Source organism: Gorilla gorilla, chromosome 9 (assembly GCF_029281585.2).
Source record: "Gorilla gorilla gorilla isolate KB3781 chromosome 9, NHGRI_mGorGor1-v2.1_pri, whole genome shotgun sequence".
Taxonomy (NCBI): domain Eukaryota; kingdom Metazoa; phylum Chordata; class Mammalia; order Primates; family Hominidae; genus Gorilla; species Gorilla gorilla.
Window position 1 is genome coordinate 23,773,177 of NC_073233.2, and position 26,055 is coordinate 23,799,231.

The window sequence follows — 26,055 nt, forward strand, 5'->3', positions numbered from 1 at the left end:
GCTGAGTCTCCCACCTGAAAGGCTCAGCCTCCCCTTTTGCTCCATCCTGCACTTGCTTATAGTCATCTCCACCAAATACTGAACTTGTCAAGTCCCTTTCTTGCTCAAAACCCTTCTCCCTTTTTGTCCATGGGCATACCCCACACTCCTTGCTCTGGCATTCAGGGCTCTCTGATATGATGCCCTCCCTACTGCTGTAATCTCTCTCCCACCTCCCTGATCAACCAACACTCTTAACACACTTCCACCATCACTCCTTAGCTCCTGCTGTCCCTACCTGCCACCCCAACCCTTTCTCTTTCTGCCTAACCAATCCCTATCCCCCACAATGTTTAACTCAAATTTTGTCTTTTCCAGGCAGGCTGCCAGGCTTTACAGAGCACTTCCTTTCCGAGCTTCTCTGGCTCCTGGAACATCCACAGGGGTCTGCACTGGACCTGCCTCCAATAACTGGTGGGCTTTTCTTATGTTGTGCCTCTATGATCCCCTTGCAGCCAAGAGGATGCAGGTTCAAGACTCTTAGGTCTGCACCTCAGGGCTTGGTGCAGCCAGTACTGCAGATGATATGCAAATGATCATAAAATGAGATGTAAATGAGCACCTGCCATTTCTTGGCCAAGGGCAGGTGTGCACTCTTGTTTCATGATGCAGAGGAAGTCAGGACAGCTGCTGTTTTAGTCTCCCTGGTGTCTGGGCTCCAGCGTCTCCCAGACACCACCTGGCTGACCTGTGACTCATGCACTGTGCTTTCCCTCTGAAGGACCACCTTTCCACTTCTGAATGCCCCTGCTTGAGGGATGGAGATGGAGACATGATCCAGGCCTAGCCAGCCAGTGTATGCCACCCCTCTGATCACAGTGGGGTGGGGATGGGAATGTGATCCAAGTTGGTCCATTGAGATTTGCTCCCAAGCTTTTGCTGGAACTATTGGGAAGGAGTATCTGTTTTGCCTCTTGGGTTGCCTTGGGGCAGGATATAAGCTGGACCTGCTAGTGGCCATCTGTCATAATGAAAGGGGAGGAAAATGGAACCCAGAAAGGAAGACACATCCCGGATGGATGTCAAACACCTGGGTCCAGCCATGCTTGAAGTAGTATACCTCTTAGCCTTGTCAGTCACATATTCAATAAATTCAGTTTCTGCTTAGGTTACTTTGAATTGGGTTCCTGTCATTTGCAATTGAAATAGTGTTAATCCAGATTTTAATTCAAGAATGAAAGTGAGAAGAAATGAGACCAAGCTGTATGGAGATCTGTTACCTTATCTGATAAGCTCATTGCAGAAATGCTATCACCCTTGCTATGGACATAATTGTGTCCTGCCAGATTCACAGGTTGAAGCCTCATCCTACAATGTAACTGTATTTGGAAATAGGGCCTGTGAGGAGATAATTAAGGTTTAATGAGGTAATAGGGGTGGGGCCCTAATCCAGTATGACTGGTGTCCTTTTAAGACACAGAGAGAAAGCAGGGATGCATGTGCACAGAGTAAAGGCCATGTGAGCACACAGCCAGAAGGCAGCCCTCTGCAAGCCAAGGAGAGAGGCCTCAGGAGAAACCAAACCTGCCAACACCTTGATCCCAGACTTCAGCCTCCAGAACTGTGAGAAAAAAAGTCTGTTTTAAAGCCACCCAGTCTGTGATATGTTGTTGTGGCAGCCTGGCTGACTAATAGAGGCCTCATTTCACAGGTAAGGAAGCAGGCTTTTGCTCACACAGCTTCTGCCTGATGCCAGAGCCAGGCTGGTTCTACTGAACCCACCATCCACCGCCAGCCCCTGCCCACCAGACTTAGGGCCTCTAGTAGGAAATAATCAAATCTATTTATTTACAAGTGATTTACAGTTAGAAAACCCAGACAGGGGTATGGGCAGGGTCCGAGTGTGGGATGGCACTTGGGCTCTGGCAGGTCACTTGTCTGCACGGACGAAGGAGGCGAAGACGCTGTCCTTCCGGCTGAGCAGCTTCTCTGGCTTATCGAACTCAAGGATGGCACCCCGCTTCAGGACGATCACCAGGTCTGCACTCAGGATGGTGTGCACTCGATGCTGGGCAGGGCAGGAGGGGGCAGGTCAGGATGGTGGGAACACCACCCGCAGTGGGGGCCACAGCTGAGGGTGGCCCTCCTGCAGCTTGGAGGAGGAGGATGAGGCATGTGGCCAGAATGTCCTGTCACTGTGGGGACTGCACTTTCCTGGGGTGGATGTGACTACAAGCTCTCCGTCTGCTAATACCACCCTTCTCTCCTCTCCAAGTCTCAACTCTACCCCACCTCCAGGCTTCAAGGCTCAGAGACCCTCCACAACCCCTCCCCCACTTCCTATGGAGAAGTAACGCCAGCCTAACATACAAGGCCTTGGGACAGGGGCAGGCCTTGGAACCTGGAGAAGGAGAGGGGAGGTCTGAGGGAAGCACAGGGGCAAAACCCCCCACCCCAAATCCTGCAACCCAGGCTCCCTGCATGCCCTCCAGACCCCTTGCCCTGAACTGCCTGCTTCAGGGTTCTTTCTTGATTACTGGGACCAGGCAAGCCCAGGGGCTGTGCACTGATGACAGCCACAAGAGGCCAGTCCTGTCCCTGGGTGTCCCTCTGCACCCCATCAATGGGCCCCTTACCGCGATGGTGACCACAGTGCGGTCTGCGAAGGCTGTCATCACCACCTTTTGGAGGATGTTTTCCTGCCAAGTGGGGGCAACAGCTGTTGGCTCACCTGCCCAGTGGATGGGGTCTGGCCTGGCTTGGGGGATGTGGAGCCCAGGTCTGTGGCTCAGCTCCCATCTGACCCCGATCCTAGTCCCACCCCCACCCCACAGGACTGAACAGGTTCTCAGCACTCAGGGACTGGACTCAGCCTGTTGGGAGCTCAGCTCTGTGTGTGTATGTAGGTTGTGGTTGTGGCTGTGTGTGTGCTGTTGTGATAGGTGACAGTGTGAAGTCTGTGTGGGTCTGTGTGTGCAGCTTATGTGTGTGTTTGCATAGTGTTTTTGTGTGTGCGTGTGTGTGTGTAACATTCCCTAAGACTAGACAGAGTCAGGGTCCCCCCAGCTCTTTTCATTTTCTGCAACACATAGCATTTGATGTTAAAGGCAACTTGAGACTCAGGACTACTTCGTGCAAATTTCTCCCTAGCATCCCACTAAACCCTTTCCAAGACCGTGGTCCCATGGAGGTGCCCAGGACCAACCGTGGCCATGTCAATGGAAGCCGTGGCCTCGTCCATGATGAAGATGCTGGTCTTCCTCACGAAGGCCCGAGCCAGGCAGAACAGCTGCCTCTGTCCCTGGCTGAAATTCTCCCCGCCTTCTGTGATGATGGCATCTGAAGACAGCCCGGGGAGATGAAGTAGGACTGAGTTAATCTTGTGCTGTGAGTGGAGCAGATGGGATGGCTTGCGGGGCTGTTGGAAAATGTGTGTATGGGGGCAAATAGGTGGGTGTGTGTCCAAGAGCACAGGCGTGTGCAGGGCTGGTGCACATGACACAACAATGTGGAGGCCGTCTGCAAGGACTGCAACGAGAAGGGCACCCCTGGAGGTGTGTGCTGCTGTGGCCCTGGGCAGTTCTGGGAGGGGGCGTGCGCACTGAGGGGTGCACTGAGTGTGTATGTAGTGTGGGCCTTGGGAGCGTGATTCATTGAAACCAAGGCTTGGCCACCCCCAATGCTCCAGGAGCTGCAGCAAATATACCAAGGCTTTGCCAATCACCGGTGGCCTTGATGAGTGACCTGTGTCTATGATTGCCCAGTCCATCTTCTCCTCCCCTAAGGCAGAACTGGGCATGCAGGTGGATGGGGCAGGGCAGGGCTGAAGATGCCCCCTTGGCATGGGGGACTCGCAATCTCTGTCTCACAAGGATCCCTGACTGTACCCGCTGTACCCTGCAGGAAGAGCCAGACCCTGAACTGACCAGTTGTGTGACCTGGGGCAAGACACCTGACCTCTCTGGGCCCCCGTATAGTGAGAAGTAGGACTAAATGGTCCTGCCAGGCTTCAGACTCCAAACTTGGGGCAAACCTGAGACACGGGCTTCTGTCTGCCATCCTTACAGGGTCCTTGAGTGCCCAACCAACCCAGCTGCATAGCCAGGAGTAGTTACCGAGGCCTCCTGGCAGTGCCTTCACCACCAGCTTCAGCTGGGCGATTTCCAGGGCCTCCCACAGTGTGCTATCTGAGCACTTCCTCTCAGGGTCCAGGTTAAATCTGGAAGTGGCACAGAAAGCCCCAGTAGGGAGGGAGCAGGGTCCTGCCTGCATCCCCAGGCGGCAAAGAGGGCAGTGAGCAAGAGTGGACTGAGTTGGAGGTCTGGCTGGGAGAAGCACCGAGGTGGTGGTAGTGGGTGGGGGACAGCATCTTAGACCCATGGGTGGGGGATCCCCTTCCAGAGGCTGCCTGGGCCTGATGGGATGGAGAAGGGCACGAGCAGGAAACACCTCTGGGATCCTGGTCTCCCCCAACCCCCTCCTCTTTGTGCTCCAGATCTGATGGAACTGAGCCGGCCTGGGGCTGGGTGGGCCTGAGGGGTGGTGGGGCTCACCGGATGGTGCCGCTGAAGAGGACGGGGTCCTGCAGGATGATGGAGAGGCGTGAGCGCAGGGTGTGCAGCGGCAGTTTGGCGATGTCAATGCCATCAATGATGATGTGCCCTGCATGGGTCCCAGTGAGGGTGCAGGGGAAGGCGGTGACTGCTGGGCCTCCTGTCATGTCTGACCACGTGCCAGGGCTGAGGCCTCATCTGGTGGCTGTGGGTACACATGGGGTGCCCGCCTTACAACTCACCTTCGAACGTGTCCACCATGCGGAAGAAGGCAAGAGAGAAGGAGGACTTCCCACTGCCGGTGCGGCCGCAGATCCCGATCTGGAAAGAGAGAAGCAGGCACTGCCGCTGGGACTCGGGCTGCTGGGAGTAGCCTCTATGCTAGCTCTGGGTGTGTGTGCAGGTGTGGGAGGTCACAGGGTATCTTTTTGGCCTGGTTTTCTGACCAGTTTCTCTTTCGACACCACAGGTTTGGGCTTGTTTCCTGCAGTGGGTCCAGAGAGGGCTCACACAGGGACCGGCACGCAAGTGCGGGCATGGATGTCCATTTGCCTGGGCCTTGGTGTGGGTCTGGGTGTGCCGGGTACTTGGCTGAAGGAGAGCTGGGGGGCAGTGGTGTGTCTTTATGGGCATGGGTGTGGCAGGAGGACACAGGGGCAGCTGAGAGTGGTATGCATGGATGTGTCTGTGTGCCCCGCCCTACAATGGAGCCACCTCTGATCCCGTTGCTTCCTGGCACTTGGGTACCAACAGAAATTACAACATGGAGACAGATAGTGACATAGAAGGATGAGAGAGGCAGGGACAGAGGTATATCCCAAGGTCAGAGAATGACATGGACAGCCACAGCAAAGCCAGACAGAGACAAAGAGACAGAGGGGGAAACGAGAGGAGAGCTGGGCCAGGGCCATAGGCAGGGGCTCACCCCCAGTACAAGGGTGGCCTCGCTGTCTGCCCCCAGGTCCCTGCCCTGAAGCTCGGGGCAGTGCCCTAGGGAAAGCCCCTGACCATTCGCAGAGTGGGAGGCTCTGACAAAGCCCGTGTAAGCTGGGGGAGTCCAGAGTGTCGGTCTCCTTGGTGGATGAGTGAGAAGACAAGGCCTGAGGGCAGTACTGGGGGAAGGCAATAGAAGGAGAGGAAAGATGGGCCCCCACAGGCCCAGGGCAGGGGACTTCGATGTCTGAATAGTGAGAGGCCTCGGCCCTGGAGGGCCACGAGGTGACTGCGAAGCCGTCCAGCTCCGTGCATGCCCCATCCCCTGCTCACGCCTGTCCTGTAGCATTGGGTTGGGCCCGTGCTCTGACCTTCTGTCCAGGGGAGATGAGGGCGTTGACGTGCTTCAGCACCGGCTTCAGGGAGCTGTCATAGCGCACGCTCAGGTTCTGGATCTGGATCTTCCCTTGGTCTGGCCAGTTCTTTGGGATCAGCGATGGTGCTGGGGGCCGGGCTGGGCTCAGCCACCAGGCATGGGCCACAGCTAGTATCCAAAAGTGCCACCCCATCCCCAGGCTCCCTTGTGGCCCCCAACCCAGACACGCTCCTCCTTGGACTCTTCCCCACCCCTCTCCCTGAGCCTCTCACCCAGGAGCCCCTCGTAGCTCTCTGCCTCGGTTTTCAGGAGCCCATGGATGCGCTTCACAGCCCCCAGCTGGAGCTCCATGTCTGCCAGGTTCCTCACCATCCAGTTGAGGTAGTTGGAGACCTGTGGGGAGCAAGCCAGTGGTGCACACTCCATGGTCGCTTAGTTCTGTCCTCAGCCACCAGAATGGCTCTTCTTAAGGCTGGAGAGGGGCCAGGGCCCCAGATTCCTTTTGCTGCCATCCACTGCCTGCTCAGAGCAGCCCTCCCTGGAGGCACAGGGAGCATCAGTCACGTGGCTCCCCAACCTCCACCTGTCTGGGGCCTGGGCCCTGGGGCCTGCTGGTCAGCCTTCCTGCCCACACTGTCCCTCTGGCATCAGATGCAAATGAACTTGGGGTAAGGCCTGGGAGTGTCTCATGTCTCCAGTGAGGAAGGTGCTCCGGGAGTGCTGGTGTCTGACCCCTCCTCTGCCCTAGCCCACTGCCGCTCACCATTAGGGCGTAGGTGAGGCCCAGGCCCACCAGGCCAGCAGAGAGCTCCCTGTGCAGGGAGTTGGAGATGGAGGTCACCGCTGCGATGAGCACCACACATGCACCGATGTACTCCTGGGGAGGGAGAGGAGCTGACCTGGGCGCTCAGGGGTTAGAGCCACAGGCCCCTGTTCTACCTCACTCCTTTTCGGGACAGAGAGCAGCTCAGCCAGGCCTCCACTCCAGCCCTGCAACTCACGCACACATCACCAGACACACACAAGGGCTGCGAAGGCTGGAGCCCCAGGAGCCAACATGTCCCACAAGCTCATGCTCCCCTACCCCCTAGCCCCTGCACACCCTTTAACATGCACACCTCAGCTGGCCCACAAACACACACAATGTGGGTGTCATATGACCCACTGCAGATACACATTCACCACAACTATTCTTGCCACTGGCACACACCTCAGATACACAAGCCTCCAGGCAGTGATATGGGGAAAAGGAGCGCAGGCTAGACACTAGGAGGACCACCAGGGCTGGGGGAAGCAGGAAGGCTTGGTGTCCACACGATCTGGTATCCTATCCTCTCTTTCATCCCCAGGTCCCTGTGTGCTCTTGCTCTGGCCCCACCCTCCTATCAGAGGCCAGGGTGGGGGGAATAGCACTTGCCATTCGGACTTCCAGCCATCTGTTGGCAGCTGTGAGGAAGAGGGAAGCAATGTTGTTGGAGTCTGTGTATTCGAGAAGCTTCTGCTGGAACCGGGCCTCATACCTGGAGGGAGGATGAGAAACTCCTAAGGGAACAGTGTTGGTCCACATAGCTCCTAGGAGTCTCCCTACCTGCAGAGGGAGCCTCCAGGGCCTCTCCAGTCCCCAGACATGCCACCGTGGCCACTTCATGTAAGCTATCCCTCTCTGGAATGTCCACCTCACTCCTTTCTCCTTATTCAAACCTGTCCAGAATCCCCACCTCCTCCAAACTCTTGTTTTCACCCCAAGACCCATTTTCTCTAGGTCTTTCCCATTATAATAAGGGGCACCTCCCTTTACCCAGTTTCTCACCCAGGAATCACCTGGATTCACATGCAGCCCCTTGGCAAGTCCTCTTATGTCTATCTCTAAAAGAGTCCTTGCCTCCCTCCCCCTCTATCCTGCTTCCTGCTCACCACAAACTCTCACCTGGACTACTGCATCAGCTTCCTGAATACGTCTACCTGCTGTCTCCCTACAGTCCATGCTCCACACAGTGGCTGGCTTAATCTACCTAAATCGCAAACTGTGTCCTCTCCCCCACTGTTTAGAATATTAATGATCTCCGGCCGGATGCGGTGACTCACCCCTGTAATCCCAGCACTTTGGGAGGCTGAGGCGGGCAGATCACCTGAGGTCAAGAGTTCAAGACCAGCCTGGCCAACATGGTGAAATTCTGTCTCTACTAATAATACAAAAACTAGCTGGGCGTGGTGGTGCACACCTATAATCCCAGCTACTTGGGAGGTTGAGGGAGGCAGGAGAATCGCTTGAACCCGGGAGGTGGAGGTTGCAGTGAGCCAAGATCACCTCACTGCACTCCAGCCTGGGTGACAAAGTGAGATTCTGCCTCAAAAAAAAAAAAAAAAAAAAAGAATATTAATGACCTTCCACTGCTTATAGGATGAAGAACCCCCTCCTGCCAACCTAATTCCTGCCACAAACACCCCACACACTATGCTGCAGCCACTCAGCTTTTTAAAAGCTCTGTGACAATACTAAAGTCTTCCCTACCCCAGGGCCTTTGCACACACTATTCCCTTTTCCTGGAAGGCTTTTGCCCTTGCTCTTCATAAGGCTGGCTCAACTCAACCTTCAGGGCTTACCTTAAATGCTGCCTCCTCAGAGAGGCTCTTCCTGGCTACTAACTTACTATAAAGTAGGTTTCCCCTATTATTGTCTGCAACCTGTTTGCTCCACAGTATCTGCTGTACATGCATTTCTCTAGCTATTTATAATCATCTCCCTCAAGAGACTGCAAATTCCATGAAGATGTTTTATTCACCAGTATACCCCAGCACCTGGCACTATCAATAAATATTTGTTGGATGAATGCATGGCACTCCCCTAACCCTCTGAAATTGATGGAATCTCTCTGCACAGGGAACTCTGGAGGCTTCTTTCTCATCCTTAGGTCCTCATCATGTTTTCCCCGAGTTACTGCGCATGGACCTGCCTCCTTTCTCTGATCAACCTGGGCTGCCGTCATCACTCTCATTGGCCGCTTCCCTCAGACCTTGCTGATGTAGGCCCGGCCCAGAGGAGATGCAGGAGCACTTGTTTGATGATGGAGGAAGGAACGAAAGAAAAGCTGCCTCATCATCGCTGGTTTGATAGGACCAAACTCAGGGGACACGGAGGCACCCAAGACGTACCTTACTGGGCATTTGCTTTTCACCCTGGAAGGTGTTAGTTCAGCTTTGATTGTCTCTGGGCGGAGAGAGGGCATGTGTCTGAGGGGACTGAAGGGAGGTTCTGAGGTGGGAGAGAGCATGCTACTGCACACCCCCAGGGTGGAGATGTGTGGGAGGGTGACGTGTCTGCAGTGAGTGTGAAACCATGCCTGAAGGGTAGAGTAAGTGCGTGTTGAAGATGTGTGTGCATCAGGGCATGTGCGCATTATAGAAGTGTGAGGCGCTCAGCGTATGTGGGTCTCAGGACTGTGTGAGTTGAGGGTCGGCAAGTGTGAGATGGGAGCTTCTGCCACAGGCGTGCGACAGTGTGTCTGAGGACTAGAAAAGAGCCCCAGCCTCGGAGCCATGTAAACCCAGGTTGGAGCCTGAACATCACAACTTCCTGGCTGTGTATCAGGATTGAGACTCAGTTTTCTCATGAAAAAAATGGGGAAGTGATAGTTCCTACATGAACGAAAACAACCTCTGAGCCCGCCACTGAGCCCAGTGCTGGGCACTCTTGAAACTCTTGTGGGAAAAAATAAGATCTCTTAGGAAAGCCCAGAAGGTCAGGCAAACCTGGGTTCCAAGCTCAGCGCCAGCCCCCGCAGTCTGTGTGACCTTGGATTGATTACCCAGCCTCTCTGGGTCTCGCTTCTGCATCTGGAGAATGTGGCGATTCGTACCTATGTTATGGGGTCCTTGTGAGGATTAAATGTAATAATGCACATACAACACTTAGCACGGTGCCTGGCATGCAGTAAGTGGGCAATCAATAAATGCTAATAGCTCTCAACAGGCTGCTGGGTTAAAGCCAATGCATTAAATGTGTATGGGGTTGATTAAAAAGCCTTTCATTCAAATTTAAAAATCATTCACCGTGTCAGTAGGGTGTGGAAGACCTCACTGGGTAGCAGTGGCTCTGGCTGACCGCAGGTTTGGCCTGATTTGAGGCTGCTTACAGGAAGCTGGGATCTGCACACAAGGGGCTGTGGCCCACTCTAGAAGAGTCACCATCTCTCTACCCCAGGGCCCTCTGAGACACCAATTGAGAGGGAAATCACCAAAACTTAGAGCAAAGGCTAGGCTCAGTAATGTCGAGGGACCTGGAAGTTGAAGGAACGGGAGAAGTTCAGGCTTGAGAAGAGGAGGCTGGGAGGAGACTCTAGAGTCATAATCCAGTCCCCAGCAAGCTTCCTTGTGGAAGGCACAGCACAGGCTTGTCCAGGGGCAAGGGATGTCCAGGGAGCAGCGCCAAGGCCAGGGCAGAGCAAAGCTCTTTACTTAGACAAGATCCCTAAGAGGTGGATTTCCACTGGCCCTAGGTGCTCCAGGGTGGGCAGAGGGGCCTGGGTACCTCTCCAGGGCTGAAGCTGGACTTCAGGGGTTGGGGGAGGAGATGTAAGCCTCTCTGGCCCTTGGCTGGTCCTTGTGCCCTATGGTTACTCCTGGACACAGTGCTTAGTGTCTCATGGTTACTGTCATACTTCGTGCAGCTGTGCCACCCTAAAAATAACCTATTATCACTCTCTGGGTGAAGATGAGAAAAGAGCCCAACTATGTGTGTCAGGGGTCTCTGGCCTGCCTGACTGGAAGAGAGATGCCTCTGGAGATCAGACAAACTCTTGGGGAGTGGGAAACAACAGCTTCCCTCATTCCCCAGGCAGCCTCAGATGCTCCTGTCCACCCCAACATCACCACTCAGGGTAGTGAGACGATGGCAGGGGCACTGAAGTTTTCAGGAATTCCTCAGCCTGGTGAACTCCTGCCCCTCCTTTGAGTCCTAGTTCTGATGACACCTCTGGTACAAAAACCTTCCCGGACTGTCTCTCTTCTATGCTCCCACAGCCCTTGAATCTGCTTTTTTCAGAATACTTGTCACATGGATTTATCCTGGCCTGCTCAAAGTCTGGGCTGTAAATGCCTGCAGGGCAGCGGCTTATTTGACTCATCTTTTTAGTGCCTGGCATGGGGCTTAGCACATAGTCGGGGCTTAGTCAATGTTTGTTGCATGAACAAATAGGTTCAAGTCTGGGCTTTGTGGCACCTTACACAGAGAGGGTATAGAACATCTCTGCGCCTCAGTTTCCTTGTCTGTGCAATGGAAATGACCATTCTCAGCACCGAGGGTTGCAGTGCAGAATGAGTGGGATTGGCCTGTACAGTACTCAGCATAGTGTTTGGCACACAGGGGCTCCTTAATAAAAGAAGGGCTTAGGGTGGCCCGCACCTAAGGCCCTTTCTAGCGTTGATACATGAAGACTTGTCCCAGCTTTGTCTCTTTTCATGCTCTGCCTCACAGAGGTCCTGGGCTTGTCTACAGAGCTGGAATTTTCCTCTCTAGAACATTCAGTGGGAGCCCACCTGGCCTGTCCCTGCTGGTGGATATCCCTTGGGCCTTGGGGCCTGAGGCAGCTTGAGAGAGAATGTGTCCTTGGCCTTCCCAAGTGGAGTCCTGAGAATCAAATCTCATGGCCTGTGCCCCCCGGCCCCACCCCTGTTCCACTCCTACCTTGGGGGAATGTGGACTCGTACCTGAAGGCCCGGATGGTGGTGAGCCCTTCCACGGTTTCGGCAAAGTGTGAGAGAAGTGGAAGCTGGGTGGTGTCATCCAGCTGCTGCAGGTCCCTGTGGCGGGGAACAGAGTGGAACAGTTAAGAGGGCAGGCTCAGGGCTCGGCCTGGGCCTGAAGCCTAGCTCCACCTGCTACCGCTGTGTGGGTGAATGGCCTTACCTCTCTAGGCCTCAGCTTCTTACCCCGTGAAGGGGGAAGACAATGCCACCAGCCCATTGAGCTTTTGTGAGCACTGAATGAGATCGTTTATGTACAATGCTTAGACACAGCCTGACGTGGGGCACAGTCACTGCTGTCCTGGGCATTGTCGACACCAGGTCGCCATCTGTCCCTGTACTTCTGCTGCACAGCCTGGAGCTGAGCTAAGGCTGGGCAGGCAGTGCTAGTTCCATTTTACAGGTGAACAATCTGAACCTTGAGACAGCTGGCCAAAGGAACAGAAGACCAAACTCAAAGCGCTCAACCCCGTCTTCCGCTTACCCCATCAAGGAGCTCTTTAGACCCTGGCCAGTGATGTGCTGAAATGATAGGTTTCATCTCGGGGTAAGGCCAGAGGTTTCCATGGCAACAGAATTGCCTCCTGCTCCCCAAAGCTGCACCTCGACAAGCACATCAGTGCCAGGGAGGCCAGTTTGGGATGCAGGAAGTTGATTTCCCTGATAAACCATCTCCAGGGTCAGACTGGGTGCCACAGAGACTGGGCTGTTTCTCTGGCAGAAGAAATGAACTTTGTAGAACAGCTTGTGCAGCACTTTGAATTTTCTGAGTGTCAAAAAGCTATGTTGTTCGTGTGGGTGTCGGGCCATTCTGGATCATCCAAGCAAAAAGCCATTTATACAAATGTTGATCCTTTGGGGCAGGTAATTGCGTCCAAAATGCATCTAAATTTTATTATTGCTAATAAGTATCTCAACTCTAGTTTCTAGCCAACTATGTGCACTTGGGAAAGGTACTTAACCTTTCTGACCACAACCTGCAGTCAGAAATATATTTTATCTCACAAATCAGTACTCACACACCTACATGACCAAAACAAAGGTTTCATGAAGCAAAGCTTGCTTTACTCTATGAATACAGTCTGATGTTTTTTTCATTTTTAAAAAAATGCTGGTTGTGATCCATGATATTGATTTCATGACCCACTGATGGGCTGTAATTGGCAGTTTGAGAAACACTGGCCTAGACGTTCTTTAAATTTTTTCCTACAATTCTTTGAATCTATGAGTTTAGCAGAATCACTCCCAGAAAGAACTCCCTAGAGAACATTCTTAGAAAATTTTGAGGAGGAAAGAGGCGTGCATGGATCCAAAGCTCATGAGGGCAAATGTGATCCATGAGAATGGCTGTGAGAGGCTCCCTCAAGTCAAGGCTTACAGCTACACTCTGGACTCACATGGGCTGGGAGGTGTTATCATAACACTGCTTGAATCAGGTGCCCTCCGATTTCATGCATCAGCAATCAGCCTGACCACTAGAATGATGCAACCCTCCTGGGAAGCATGTTGGCAAAATGAATGAAGGGCATAAAATGTGCATTTATCATGACCTAGCAATTCCAGTCCTGGCCATATCGCCCAAGGAAATAATTCAGATGTCAACCTCAGTGTGTGCGTGTGTTGGCAGACTATTATATTAGGGCGGTGGAATAAGATGTGGATATTTCTATTTCCTTCATTTCTGTTTTTTATTTTTATTTTTTGCAGGGAACATGACCCTATTACTCTCATAACGATGAGTCTAGCAAGTACACCAAACTGCACATTGCAAAGCACCTCCCACCCCTCACCCCTGAGGCCATCACCTGGACGCCACCCGGAAGTACTTCTGGATGAAGTAGCACACGATGGCCAGGGGCAAGAGGGCCACGAGGAACACAGGTGTGACATAGGAGATGACGGCCAGGGCTGAGACACAGAGCAGGGTGGAGCGGCTCAGGCACTCCAGTGTGGATGGGATGTGCTGAGGGAGACGAGGGGGAGAGAGTGAGGTAAATTCTGGTATTGACTGTGTTTAGAGTGCTACTGGCCACCATGTTTTGCTCTCACTTTATTTTTTGATCCTTTATTTTTTTTGAGACTGAGTCTCACTGTTGCCCAGACTTGAGTGCAGCAGCGTAATCTCGGTTCATGGCAGCCTCTGCCTCTTGGGTTCAAATGATTCTCCTGCCTCAGCTTCCCAAGTAGTTGGGATTACAGGCACCTGCCACCACACCTGGCTAATTTTTGTATTTTTAATAGAGAAGGGGTTTCATCATGTTGGCCATCAGGCTGGTCTTGAACACCTGGCCTCAAGTGATCCGCCTGCCTCCGCCTCCCAAAGTGCTGGGGTTACAGGAGTGAGCCACTGAGCCCGGCCTTGCTCTCCCTTTATTATAGGCACTATCTCATCTCTCCAGCTACAAGGTAAACTCCCTGAGGTAGGAATCAAGATTTTGTTTTCACACCATCTGGTACAATGGTAAATAAAGAACACAGGCTGAATCAAAATGAATATTCATACAATCAGCCACCTTGGTTCAGAATATGCTGAAACTTTACTAGAGAAAGCCAGTGGGATCTCAGGTGGAAGCTAAAGGGATCTGGTTTCCCTCAGCCTTACTGTGAGGCTCCCACGAGGGAGGCCCCAGCCCTGAAGCAGCATTATAATCGGATCAGGGACACTGGCTTCCTCCCAGAGGGCTGTGATCACCTGATCTGGGGAACCTAGCCTCAGACAGGAGAAGCCCCCAGGGGTCCGAGGTGTCTCTGGAAGGGGGGATAGTGTGGCATGGTCCTCTGTACCTGGTCGATGGTGTTACAGTCGGATGAAAATCTGTTCAGGATGCTCCCAAGGGGCGTGGTCTCAAAAAACCTAAGAGGCGGCCAGAAGAAGAGTTACTCATTTGTCCATTGATTTAGTTCCTGTTTACTGAATGAGATAGTTACTTATTTCATGTAAGTGTCTCTGGAGTCATTCATGGGTCTGGCATCCTCTGCCAATTTGTAGACATCTGGCCTGTATCCCCGTGAATTCCTGCAGCTGCCCAAAGGGGTGCTGGCCTTTCGTTAGCCTTTCAGTTTCTCAAGCCCATCCGACCACTGCCGCCTTTCTCAGCTGCCGGCTCGGCCTGACTGAGCAGCTGTCCTCCTGGGACACAGAGTCCTCTCCAGAGGGACAACCTGCCAAGAGGAACAGGGCCCTGGGGACAGCCTGCCGGCCGGCTGACCCAGAGTCAGCCCAACCCCAACCAGGGAGTTTCAGAACTACAGAGCTGGGGCAAATAGAGAGTAAAAGTAAATAAACTTGGAGGCCATATCTGTGGGCCACAGAAAACTCATGAGGCTGGAAAGTAAAAAGTGCAGTTAGATAGTGAGGTCTAGCCTCGACAAGGGGCCAGAAAATCTGTTTGCCTGTTGTGTTTTTAAACCAAGTTGGCCAACCAAGTTGGGCAGGGACAACTTTAAACCTCTTTGACATCAAGTGGCCTTTGAGATTTTTATCCATCCCATTACAGGAAATTATTAATAGAACAGCTACCTGTTCCCCCAGTGTCAAAACCTGAGGCTGGCTGAGGGAGAGAGAGGGAGGGGAGGGCAGGGAGCTGAACTCATGGGTGGGGATGGGCAAATTACACCTGCTTAGGGAGGAGAAACCAATCTTTACTTGGACGTGCAGACGCTCACTTTAAAGGGCCATGGTGACAATTAGATGAGCTAACCACACACAACGCCTATCACAGTATCTGGCTCAGTAAATGCCAGTTTCCCCCTGCTTCTTGCACAAGGAGGGCACTTTTACACACACTGTCTCCTTGAGTCACCCCCACAAGCTTGTGACAGGTTGTATATCCCCATTTTATAGATGGGAAGACTAAGGCTCAGAGAACAGTGACTTGCTCACAGTCCCAGCCTGGCCAGGGGAGACGGGTACCTCATGGGGGCTAGGATGATCCGGTTTAGCAGGCTGCGGTGCAGTCTCTTGGCCACCTTCAGCCCTGTCCACTCCACAGTGACAGACGTGACGAGGCACAGCACAATGCCCAGGCTGCAGAGCACCGTGAACACCATGGCGTAGACAGTCTGATCGAGGGTGCACTCCTTCACAGGCAGAGAGTGATTTGGAGTTCCGGGGTGCCCATGGGCTCAGCCCTTCCCCCATCCCCACTCCCAGCCTCTGCCATGGGCCGCCAGTCACACCTGGCTGAGGGAGCAGTTCCTGGCTGCAGGGGTCAGGGTCAGGGCGCTGTCGGTCCACTTGGCCAGCCAGTAGTCGATGGCCACCAGGACCATGTGCTTGAGCAGCTGTGAGAAGACCAGCAACGACAGAAGCAGGATGCCGGCGGAGGACAGGTACTTGGCGCAGGCTCGCCATGGGATCTCAGCACGCTGGTGCAGCACGGACGACAGGTTGTCATCCTCCTCGCTCTCAGCTGCCTCCTCTGCAGGCCGCAAGAACCCACTCTGTGGCTACACATTTCCATCCCTCTGAGGGTGAATCAGGGGGCATTTTATCCCCACTTACTGAGGGGACAACGGGGGCACACAGAGGGAAGCCATTTAATCAAAGGCACACTACTGCACCACACCCAGAACCCCAAACCTTAGCCTCTCTGTGGCTGATCAGACCTCAGGCCATAATTTCACTCCCAGTCCCATTGCCTGTACCTTCCTCCTCTTCCTCATCCTGCAGAAGGCCATCCCTCGAGGACATGGCACGAGATAGGCCCTGGGGTGGCTCTGTGGCTTTTCTCTCTGTGACAGTCTCCTAAAAGACAGATGTGGCCTGGGCAATGTCTTCAGGATATATGGTTGGTGGGGGAAGGGGAAGTTAAGGGGTAACTACTCTGGTGACGACCAATGTCAGATTTCTACGTTGTCCCTGCCTGAGGGAGGGGCAGACAGACACACATTCATCTTGCCAGGATTTAGTCCTTCCCCTTCATCAGATAATAGCACCCCCATATCCCTGTGGGGAACCACTCTTCCCCTGTTTTTAGTCTCTGTGATTCAGGTGGATCTGGCTCCCAAAGTGGCACATGACCCAGGACAGGCCAATCCTCACATTCCACACCGCTGGCCACAGTGATTTGTTCAGGGGTGGGCACATGACCAAACTGGACCAATGAGACTCAGCCCTGGGACTTTTGCTGAACTATGGGGAAAGAGGCACTTTTTTTCTGGCAGAGTTGTTGAGCTGGGAGAATGTAAACCTAAGACTGCTGGTGGCCCTCGCTGATACCATGAGAATGGAGCCAATTTGAGGGGAGCTGAGCCAATTTGAGGGGAGCAGAGCCAAGAGATGGGAGAAACAGATTTCTGATGACACTGACTACCTGGATCCAGCACACTTAAAGCTATGACACACCTGGACTTTTTGGTTTCATGGGTCAATAAATCCTTAATTCCCTCTTGTTTTCTTTGCTTAGTTTTCTTTGCCAGTTTGAGTTGATTTTCTGAAACTTTGCAACTAAATAGTATCTGACTACCTCAGGATAAGGCGAAGGTGCCCACCTGATTCTGCCCTGGGCACCTGGCACAGGTACTGTCTCTCCTCTGGTAGGAGCCAGTTCATGCCCAGCTCCCACATCTGCCCTTTAGGGGGCTTCCTGGGGCAGTAAGGACAGGAAGACCTTTATGAGTTCAGGTTCTAGCAGAACCTTTGCATCCAGGGGTGGCTGCTTGGCCACCCCTGGACATACCCACCTTCTCCAGCTCTTGGTCCTGTCGGTTCATGAGGGTCTTCCAGTGCTCAAAGAGCTGGCATTCAGACCTCTGGAAGTCCTTGAGGGTACCCTCCCTCTGGATGGTGCCATCCTTCATGGCAATGATCTGGAAAGGCAGCAACAAACCTGGTTTGGGGGCTGGCTGGGGAGGAATGGTGGTCACATGCCTCAATTGAGTCTGAGATGGAGGTTGACACATCCCTTTCCTCACTACAAATGGCCTCCAGCTCATCCACTGCAAGTGGGCTGGTATTGATAACCTACCCCAACCAACATACTCCTAGGACCTAGAGTTCGGTACATCTGAGGCGTATTTCTCAATGGCTGGGTTTGCAGAGCAAATTAGTGCATCCTGCTCAAGCTGGCTGGTTACTCACAAGGACTCCACCCACGGCAGCGGCCGTCATACACTAAGTGGGCTCATTGTACACTACCCTTAGCTCCTCTTGACGGCGGGTCTGGCAGCCTCCATCAGGGCTTAGCAAAGCACCTGCTGGTCTAAGTGTGTGTGGCCATGCCTCTTTGGAATCAATAAATCTTTTTTTTCTTTGAGACAGGGTCTCACTCTGTTGCCTAGGCTGGGGTGCAATGGCACCATCTCAGCTCACTGCAATCTCTGCTTCCTGGCTCAAGCCATCCTCCTGCCTCAGCCTCCTGAGCAGCTGGGACCACAGGTGCACGCCACCATACCTGGCTAATTTTTTGATTTTTTTTTTTATAGGGTTTCACCATGTTGCCCCAAGCTGGTCTCGAACTCCTGGGCTCAAGCAATCCACCCGCCTTGGCCTCCCAAGGTGCTGGGATTACAGGCATTAGCCACCGTGCCCGGCTCAATAAAACTTTTTATCTGGAACACTTGATGACACCATCACGTAGACCTCACATTAATTCAGACACCCACCCCTGCTGCCCTCACCCCCTCCCACCCTATGCTGGGGTTCAAGGGGCTCGAGAGTCCTGGTCACTGATTCCTCAAGGAACCCAGCACTTCTGTGTTCCTCAGGATTGTCATGAACTACAAGGTATTGCCAAGGTCACTACAGAAACTCAGAAACAAACCTTCTGTATCTGTATATATATTTAAATCTTTAGGTCTTTGGGTCTTATCTTTGGGCCTTTTTTCTTTGGGTGATTTTCTTTGGGTCTTTTTTATACTGGAGGGGGTCTCGTCATACATGGAAGGAAGATTTATTTTGGGGAAAATAAGCAGAGACATTTGGCACTGGCCTGAAGCTCAGAGAGGGCCTCAATTTTGGCTGTTGTTTAGAGGAGAATTTATATAGGAGTAGGCAAGACCTAGAGTTCAAAAGTTACATGACCTCCATCTTAAAAATTAAGTGCTTTCTAATGAATCAAAAAGTAATTATTTTCTACCTACTGAAGAGTATGGAAATTTAGTTAATGAGGGGTTTCACAACATTGGACTCTACTGATAATATTGAAGTTTCTTTCTTTCTTTCTTTCCTTTTTCAAATTTTCAGAGACAAGGCTCTGTCACCCAGGCTGCAGTGGAGTGCAGTGGCATGATCATGGTTCACAGCAGCCTTAAACTTCTGGGCTCAAGTGATCCTCTTGTCCTGGCCTCCCAAAGTGCTGGGATTACAGGTGTGAGCCACTGCGCCCAGCCTGAAGTTTCTATCACTACTGCTATTGTTTGGTTCCATATTTCCCATATGATTCCTGGGGTGGTGCATCCATCCACCCCGGGAAGGTCATAGGGTGGGAAGATGGCTTTTCCATCCAAATGGGCACTCCACATGACTGGGGGGATGGGTCATCAAAAGGGCAGGAATCAGAAGGTGAGAAGTGAGCACTTGATTATTCCTGAGACTTCTTGGTGCCAGCCTTGAGTGTACCATGGGGGGCCCAGGCCAGGATGGGGAGTGTCTGTGGGTCTAGGTGATACCAAACCCCTGGCCTGTACAGGGTCTCCCTGAAATGCCCAGCATGCATAAAGCCATCCAGTGCTGCTCTCTTAGGCTTTGTGGCCCTCAGCAGTTGCTACCAAGACAACGGATAGGTTCCTGCCAAGATGCCTGACAGCCTCCCCAGCCCTGCCCCCTATAGCCTGACCCCCTTGTTCCCCCTCACCCAGTCTGCATGGGGCAGGTACTGTAGCTTGTGGGTCACTAAGACCACTGTCCTCTTGTCGTCCCGGAGCAGCTCAAGGATGCCGGCCTGCATTAAGTGGTCACTCAGATGGATATCCAGAGCTGAGAAGGGGTCATCCTGGACAGAAGGGAGAGGAGGAGAGTAGAGGGTAGGGAAAGGCATGGCGGGGAGGGGTGACAATGAGTATAAAATCCATTAGAGTTCTATCAACTCTGCTCTAGGGACTGAAGCTAGTTAGCTGTGTGGCTTTGGACAACTCACCCAACCTCTCTGGGCCTTGGTTACCTCATTTAAAATGGGGCAGTTGTCAGATATCACTCTCAAACAGATCTAATCACTTCACTGCCTGACTCCTGGACCTTCAATGGCTCCCCATCATCTCTAAAGTCAAACCCTGTGGGCTGGTGTTCCAGGTGCTTTATAACCTCTCGCTCTCCCTTCTAGACTCATGCTTCATCTGTGCTTTCCCAGCACTCCGCATTCCAGGTTCCCAGGAAGCCTGCTGTCTGGGCCTTCTCCTGAGCTGTTCCTCTGCCTGGAGCGCTGTTCTGCCTTTTGTCTGCCTTGTGAACTCCTACCCATCCTTCGCTCACCTAAGCACCAGTTCCTCCTGCATCCTGTCCTGACCCGCACGCCTACCCTTCCTTCCTCCCTATTCCCGTGACACTGGCGCAAAGCCAGACCTGATCATTGTTTGTCCATTCCTGATTATGGCACTCCCAAGAACTGAGACTTCTTGTGCCTTTGCCTGGCACAGAGTAGACGCTTCATAAACGTTTACTGAAATAAAATGTCCACCTCACTTTTCTCTAGCAGGGTTGTTTAAATCTCATGAGAGATCGCGAATGCACCAATGCTTTGTAAAACGCTGTGTGTGTGTCAGACGGTAACGGAGACTATGAATCTTCCCACTGTGAAGTGTCTTTAGTAAAGGAGTGCTTGTGTGTGTGGTGTAGGAAGAGGGGAGGGAATAAAGCTGGAATCAGAGACTTGAGCTTCCTTCTTCCAACTCACTGTGCAAATGGCCTCCCTCTTTCCTTCTGTTTAATTGACTCTCCCTTTGAGGCTCTCCTCCAGGAAGCCCTCCCTGATTACTCCAGCCCTCACAGTTGTCTGCCTGGACAAGGCCCCCTCATAGTTTATGCCGCACAGTTTGGATTTGAACTGGGCTGGGCCTCTTGAACTGGGTGAGCTCTGTCTCCCTAATCAGATTCTAAATCTTTGAGGCCAAGGACTGGGTCTTAGAATTGTTCAGTGTCAGTCAAGGCACCTGACACAACAGAACTTGACATGAAGTAGTGTAAGGATTGCAAATAAGTTCTTTTTTTTTTTTTTTTTTGAGACAAAGTCTCGGTTTGTCCCCAGGCTGGAGTGCAGTGGTGTGATCTCTGCTCGCTGCAACCTCCGCCTCCCGGGTTCACGCCATTCTCCTGCCTCAGCCTCCCGAGTAGCTGGGACTACAGGCGCCTGTCACCACGCCCGGCTAATTTTTTGTATTTTTAGTAGAGCTGGGGTTTCACCGTGTTAGCCAGGATGGTCTCGATCTCCCGACCTCGTGATCCGCCTGCCTCAGCCTCCCAAAGTGCTGGAATAACAGGCGTGAGCCACCGCGCCCGGCCTAGTTTTATCTCATGTTTGATGGCTAGTGGTTACCTGGAGTGCTGTGTTGAGAAGGATTCTGAGGATGAGTTAAGTTCCATGGGAAATAATGCTGTGAACAATTAGCAATGTCTGCACTGGGCATGAGATGGGAAGTGGCAGCACACATTCTGTTATCAGCCATTCTTATAGTCAGGCTGCATAAGTGTTGAGGGGTTGGGCTGTCCCACAGACAGGCAGCCTATAACTACAGATTGCCTCTCCTCATTGGCTACTGCAGAGCTCAATTTGAAGTCTTCAATGGGTCATTTGTGCTATCCTTGCCTGCCTCAGTTTCCCTATCACTAGGATGATAAGGCAATATCTCTGGCAGGAGGGATTTACTCCTGGAGAGGGAGATTGTTGGATGATGGTGGGGTTGCGGGGAGGTGGAGGTGGGCAGTTAGGCCTGGGAGGCAGCCAGAGACCAGGACCCCAAGGGAACTTGCACTCACCAAGAAGACGACGTTGGCGTGCTGGTAGAGGGCTCGGGCCACACTGATTCGCTGGCGTTGACCACCAGACAGGTTGATGCCCTGTCACCAAAGAGGAGGAACAGATCATGCCCTCAGCCATTCAGGAGACACTGTCCTGTATCCTACTGGACTATGAGCTCTTTGGGATGGAGGCCTGGCTCTATCCACTTCTTTGCCTGCTTCTCACCTTGCATAGAGAAGGAACTTGCACGTGTTTACTGAATTCATTCAGAAGAGGGCAGCATGAGCCCCAAGTCTTTAAAGATTCATTGTGTAGGTGCTAGGGACCATCTGACCAGTACAAACAAAGACAGAGGCAGCAGGGATTAAAATCACACAAAAGGAGGACAGTCACAGGAGAATCCTATTCGTCTAAGCTTGTGGAGGGGACCCCATCTGGAGGATGAACAGGAACAATACAACCCCAGGCTGAGCACAGTGCTGTGTGGGCTCTCAGTGTATACCTGGGGCACAAATGAAGAAGATCCCCAGCCTGGGAGGGCACTAAGCTGACCTTGCCCTCCAAGCAAGACTGAAAACCTGTCAAAGGACATCATCAAGAACAACATGTTTGACCTTACTGCAGGCAACTCTTCAGCCTTCAATGTCTCCTATTTCCTAGTTACCCATTGTCCTGAGTAGTGTCTCAGGGCATGGTAGGTTGGGGGGTCCTGGCTTTGAAATAACCCCTCAGAGGCTGCTACTAACCCGTTCCCCAATCTGGGTCTGGTCTCCATGGGGCAGGATGTCGATGTCTGGCTGCAGAGAGCAGGCTTCAATGACCATCTTGTACCTGGCGTGGGTAGAGGCAGGGGATGCAGCTGGTCAGCCTGGTCAGAGTTGGCCCGAGCACTTGCAGAGGGTCATTAGTCTCTGGGTAGCTGTGCCCAGGGTGAGCAATGGCTTTAATAGGCCTCCCGCTTGGGTGCAAGCAAACACCGTGTGAGCTTGAAAAGAGCTGAGGTCAGCACTTCACACAGCGTTTGGGCAGGTTAAATACTAGAAGGATGGAATTGGTTGGGAACAAATATGCAGAGTAAGTGATGAAAGGGCGCTCATGATCTCTGTGCAGTGGGAAAAGCTGCAGCCGGAACCCGTGCTTGGGGCACTGCAGGGAAAACCACTGCTGGTTGGTTTAGGCAGTAATGATGATGGCTGGTCAAATATTTGCCCAGCCTGTTCCTCTCATACTTCCCCAGCCAGCTCTTAGCCTGGGCAGGTGCCAGCCAGAGTTCATGGAGGCATCAGAGTATGTTGGTGACAAACATGTACTTAGGTGTTAGGCAGCTTTGGATTTGAGACCCATTTTGGTCACTTACTGGCTGGGTGGCCTTGGGACCTTTCTGAGACTTGGTTCTTCATCTGTAGAGTGGGAATAATAATAATACCTACCTACTGAGGTTGTTGTAAGCAGGAGAGGAAATTCCGTGTACAAAGAGCTCGGCACTGTGCCTGGTATGTAGTAAGAGCGCAGTCGATGCTAGCCCTAACTATTATCATTGGAGGGAAAATAGTGCAGGAGCCAGGCGAATGAAGACTCACAGAGAGAGCTAGCTAGTCCTCCCACCAGCTAGAGAAAAGGCAGCGGGGCTCTCTCCCTTCCCTCCGCTCCTGCCCTCTCCCCTACGGGAGCTGGATTGCCCCAATGCTCAGGCACACCTGGCCCCTCTCCAGGTGCACCATATGGAGAGGCTGGAGTGCAGATAAGCGCCTGGGGAGTGAGATGGCTGGGTGTGGGTGATCGATGGAGGGGCCCGGAACTGGGGCAGGCTGGCCAGAGACAGTTCCTCCCCTCCCCCATCCTGCCTCCCTCCGACAGGCTTTTACCGTTGTTTGTTGAAGGGACTCTCAAAGATGATGTTCTCCTCCACAGTGGCATTTAGCAGCCATGGTTTCTGCGAAGCATAGGCCACGGGGCCTCTCTTCCTGGAAAAAGCAGGGCGGGAGTAGGGGGTGCGGGAGGCATTCTCAGGGGCTTGTTCTCAGAGGCAGTTGTCAAGCTGATGGCTCAGACGGAGGCAAGGGGATGGGGAGGTGCAGTTGGTAGAAATCTGCTTAGTGTGGCCTCTGGTGGCCTTGCCTTCCCCCAGGCAGGTTTGAGAGGTCTGGGTCTCAACTGACTGGGGCAGCAGAACCTCATCCCCTCCCTGCCCTACACCCAGCCTGCCCCAGCCTGCCCCAGCCCTGCAGTCTGTTGTTCCTTAGTCAGGGAGGAGCCCAGAAGTGTGACCAAACCAAGGGAACACTCAACTTCTGGCTTCCTCCCTCTTTGGGTAGCCCTCAAGCCACTGGGCTTTGAAGTCAGCAGGTAATTCTCCAAATGGAAGAACTTTTTTTTTTTTTTTTTTTTTTTTAAAGCAGAGCCAAGGAAGCCACATTTTGAGTGATGTGGTTTTTGAAGAAAAAAGAAAAAGAGATCCCAGATAAAAATGATCTTATGTGAAGGGAGTAAATGGATGCACAGAAACAGCAGCAGCTCCCAAGCCACCTGGTGGAGCACAGGGGCCCTCCCTGGCCTCCCCCAACACTGGGGCTGGGGCCTGGGGGCTGCCCAGCAGGGTGATGTGGCTCCCTTGGGCCTGAGAGCACCCTGGAGGGAGTTGACCCTGGGGGGCAATGTTCCCAGGACGCGGTACCTGATATCCAAGTCGGTCGCTGTCTCCCGCTCTGGGCTGCAGCAGGGGAGGAAAGGCATACTGAGCTCTCATGGGAGTGAACCATGTCCTCCAGGAAGATTCTGAGCTCCCTCCAACCCAACATGAGCATGCCTTTACAATCCCCTGGACCCAGTCTATAGCCACAAATGCTGCATAGAGAGGTGTGGAGAGTGGGGTGTGCCCATCTTAGGGAAGCCTCTGCTGCCTGACCATGTGGGTGTGTGAGGAGGGCCCTGGAGGACCCAGTTAAGAGGGAGAATGGGGAGAGGTGCCATTGGTGCAGGCTCTGGGGGAAAACTTTTCAGGTCAGGAGTATGAAGCCCACAATGTGGCTCCTCCAGACCCAGCCTCTGCATTCAGGTTGGAGTGAATAGGCTGAGGTCTGAGGCTGATACAGCTGCACAAACAGCTGGGGCAAGGAGTGCTCTGGACAGAGCCAGGCCAGGCCAGGCAGGCTGACACCAGCACCTGCACTCTGGGGCTGGGAACCCACAGCCCTGGAGCTGCGAGGGCTCCAGGCATGATCTGCAGCCCCATATGGCCCCATCAGAAGACAATCACGGAATGTGGGGGATCTGCCAGGGATGTCAGGTGCAGTGCCATGTGCCCTGGACTGCCCAAGCTGCTCCCGTGTCAAATATTCTGCCACTCTGTTCTCATCCACATATGCAAACTTGTCACATGCCATGAGGTCTGATTTTTGGCTCAAGAAATACGATCACTACCATTACAGAGGCTGAGCCTGTCATCACATACTGACAGTTGGGGACAAGGAGGGAGAAAGGGCAGAGAAAATATAGCAAAGTGAAGCCTCTTTGGTGTTGGAGAGCAAAGGCCGGAGGCTTAAACTGATTTACAAAGCTGAGCCAACCTTCCCATCCTGACTTCATACCACCTCTAGGGTATCTCAAGTGTTTTTTGGAGAGGTAAGGGGAGGGAAGGTTTTGAGGGACTCAGAGCCTCATTAGTCTATATCACTTGGATTTTTTAGATTTGCACATGAACATAAAGCAACAAGACTGAATTTTCTGCCTGGCCTGAGGGACACCCATCTCCTTTTCTTACAGTCATATTTCTTAACTTTCTTTTCCATGATCACCCCTAGAGCCTTTTTAGATATACTTTTTTCTGTCTTTCCTGTCACTTAAAAAAAAATCAGAGGTTTAGAAAACCTCTGAAACTAAAAGTACGTTCACCAGGTTGTGCAACTATCACCACTATCTAATTCCAAAACATTTTTATCTTCCCCAAAACAAATCCCATACACATTGGCAGTCCCTTCCCTCTCTCTCCCACCAGACCCTGGCAATCGCTAATCTATTTTCTGACTCCATCCACCATGAAATTTCAGCACCACAGATATACTGGCATCTGTTTGGTACTTTGGACAGCCACAAAGCATTGCAATGTCTAAGTGTTTTCTGTCCCCAAGAACCAAATTTTGCCCTCATTGAGAATGCAGGCCTTAGCCCCATGTCTCTGAAAATATGTAGGCTGCACACCCCTGAATCCATACTCAGCATTACCCACCCACAAGTCCCCCACCCCCACCCTGCCCCTTCCCTTTGTTGGGACCCACTTCTGACCCAGTCCCAAGGCTGTACCTGGGGTCCTCTCCTATCTCGCTGTCAGGAAGGCTGCTGGGACACAAATGGGACAGACCAACACCAGTTAGTTTCCACCCCATTGCCTTTCCATCACGCTGAGTCTTAGGGGAGAAGCAATCCAACCCCCCCCCCCCCATTCCCAGGGTTTCCAAATGGCCTCTGTGGGGTCAGAAAGCACTCTTCTCAATCTCTGTCCCTCCCACAGCACCTGGATGGGTACCCTCCAAATAGCATGTGCTAAATCAGCGTTCCTGGCACTGACTTGGAGCAGCAGTGA

General features: G+C 52.7%; 1 protein-coding gene across 12 annotated transcripts in view; it reads right to left on the reverse strand.

Moving 5' to 3' along the window:
* Positions 1–1,803: 1,803 nt before the first annotated feature.
* Positions 1,804–26,055, reverse strand: part of ABCC8 (ATP binding cassette subfamily C member 8) — an 84,184-nt gene continuing 59,932 nt past the window's right edge. For 3 of the 12 annotated variants that reach the window (XM_055355964.2, XM_055355961.2, XM_055355963.2), the window contains exons 17-39: positions 25,776–25,811; positions 24,151–24,186; positions 23,342–23,440; positions 22,223–22,307; positions 21,494–21,574; positions 19,380–19,517; positions 17,269–17,430; positions 16,231–16,330; positions 15,763–16,004; positions 15,497–15,663; positions 14,368–14,437; positions 13,389–13,546; positions 11,548–11,640; positions 7,259–7,361; positions 6,605–6,718; positions 6,114–6,234; positions 5,837–5,967; positions 4,775–4,853; positions 4,533–4,641; positions 4,095–4,198; positions 3,185–3,318; positions 2,616–2,678; positions 1,804–2,047 (exon numbers count right to left, since the gene is read on the reverse strand). In XM_055355964.2, the coding sequence (XP_055211939.2) occupies positions 1,910–2,047; positions 2,616–2,678; positions 3,185–3,318; positions 4,095–4,198; positions 4,533–4,641; positions 4,775–4,853; positions 5,837–5,967; positions 6,114–6,234; positions 6,605–6,718; positions 7,259–7,361; positions 11,548–11,640; positions 13,389–13,546; positions 14,368–14,437; positions 15,497–15,663; positions 15,763–16,004; positions 16,231–16,330; positions 17,269–17,430; positions 19,380–19,517; positions 21,494–21,574; positions 22,223–22,307; positions 23,342–23,440; positions 24,151–24,186; positions 25,776–25,811 (2,563 nt within the window). In that variant the 3' untranslated portion in view covers positions 1,804–1,909. Of the gene's footprint in view, positions 2,048–2,615; positions 2,679–3,184; positions 3,398–4,094; positions 4,199–4,532; positions 4,642–4,774; positions 4,854–5,836; positions 5,968–6,113; positions 6,235–6,604; positions 6,719–7,258; positions 7,362–11,547; positions 11,641–13,388; positions 13,547–14,367; positions 14,438–15,496; positions 15,664–15,762; positions 16,005–16,230; positions 16,331–17,268; positions 17,431–19,379; positions 19,518–21,493; positions 21,575–22,222; positions 22,308–23,341; positions 23,441–24,150; positions 24,187–25,775; positions 25,812–26,055 lie in introns of those variants that run through there. The other 9 variants (XM_031016116.3, XM_019037395.4, XM_019037397.4 and 6 more) reach the window with 5 other exon arrangements.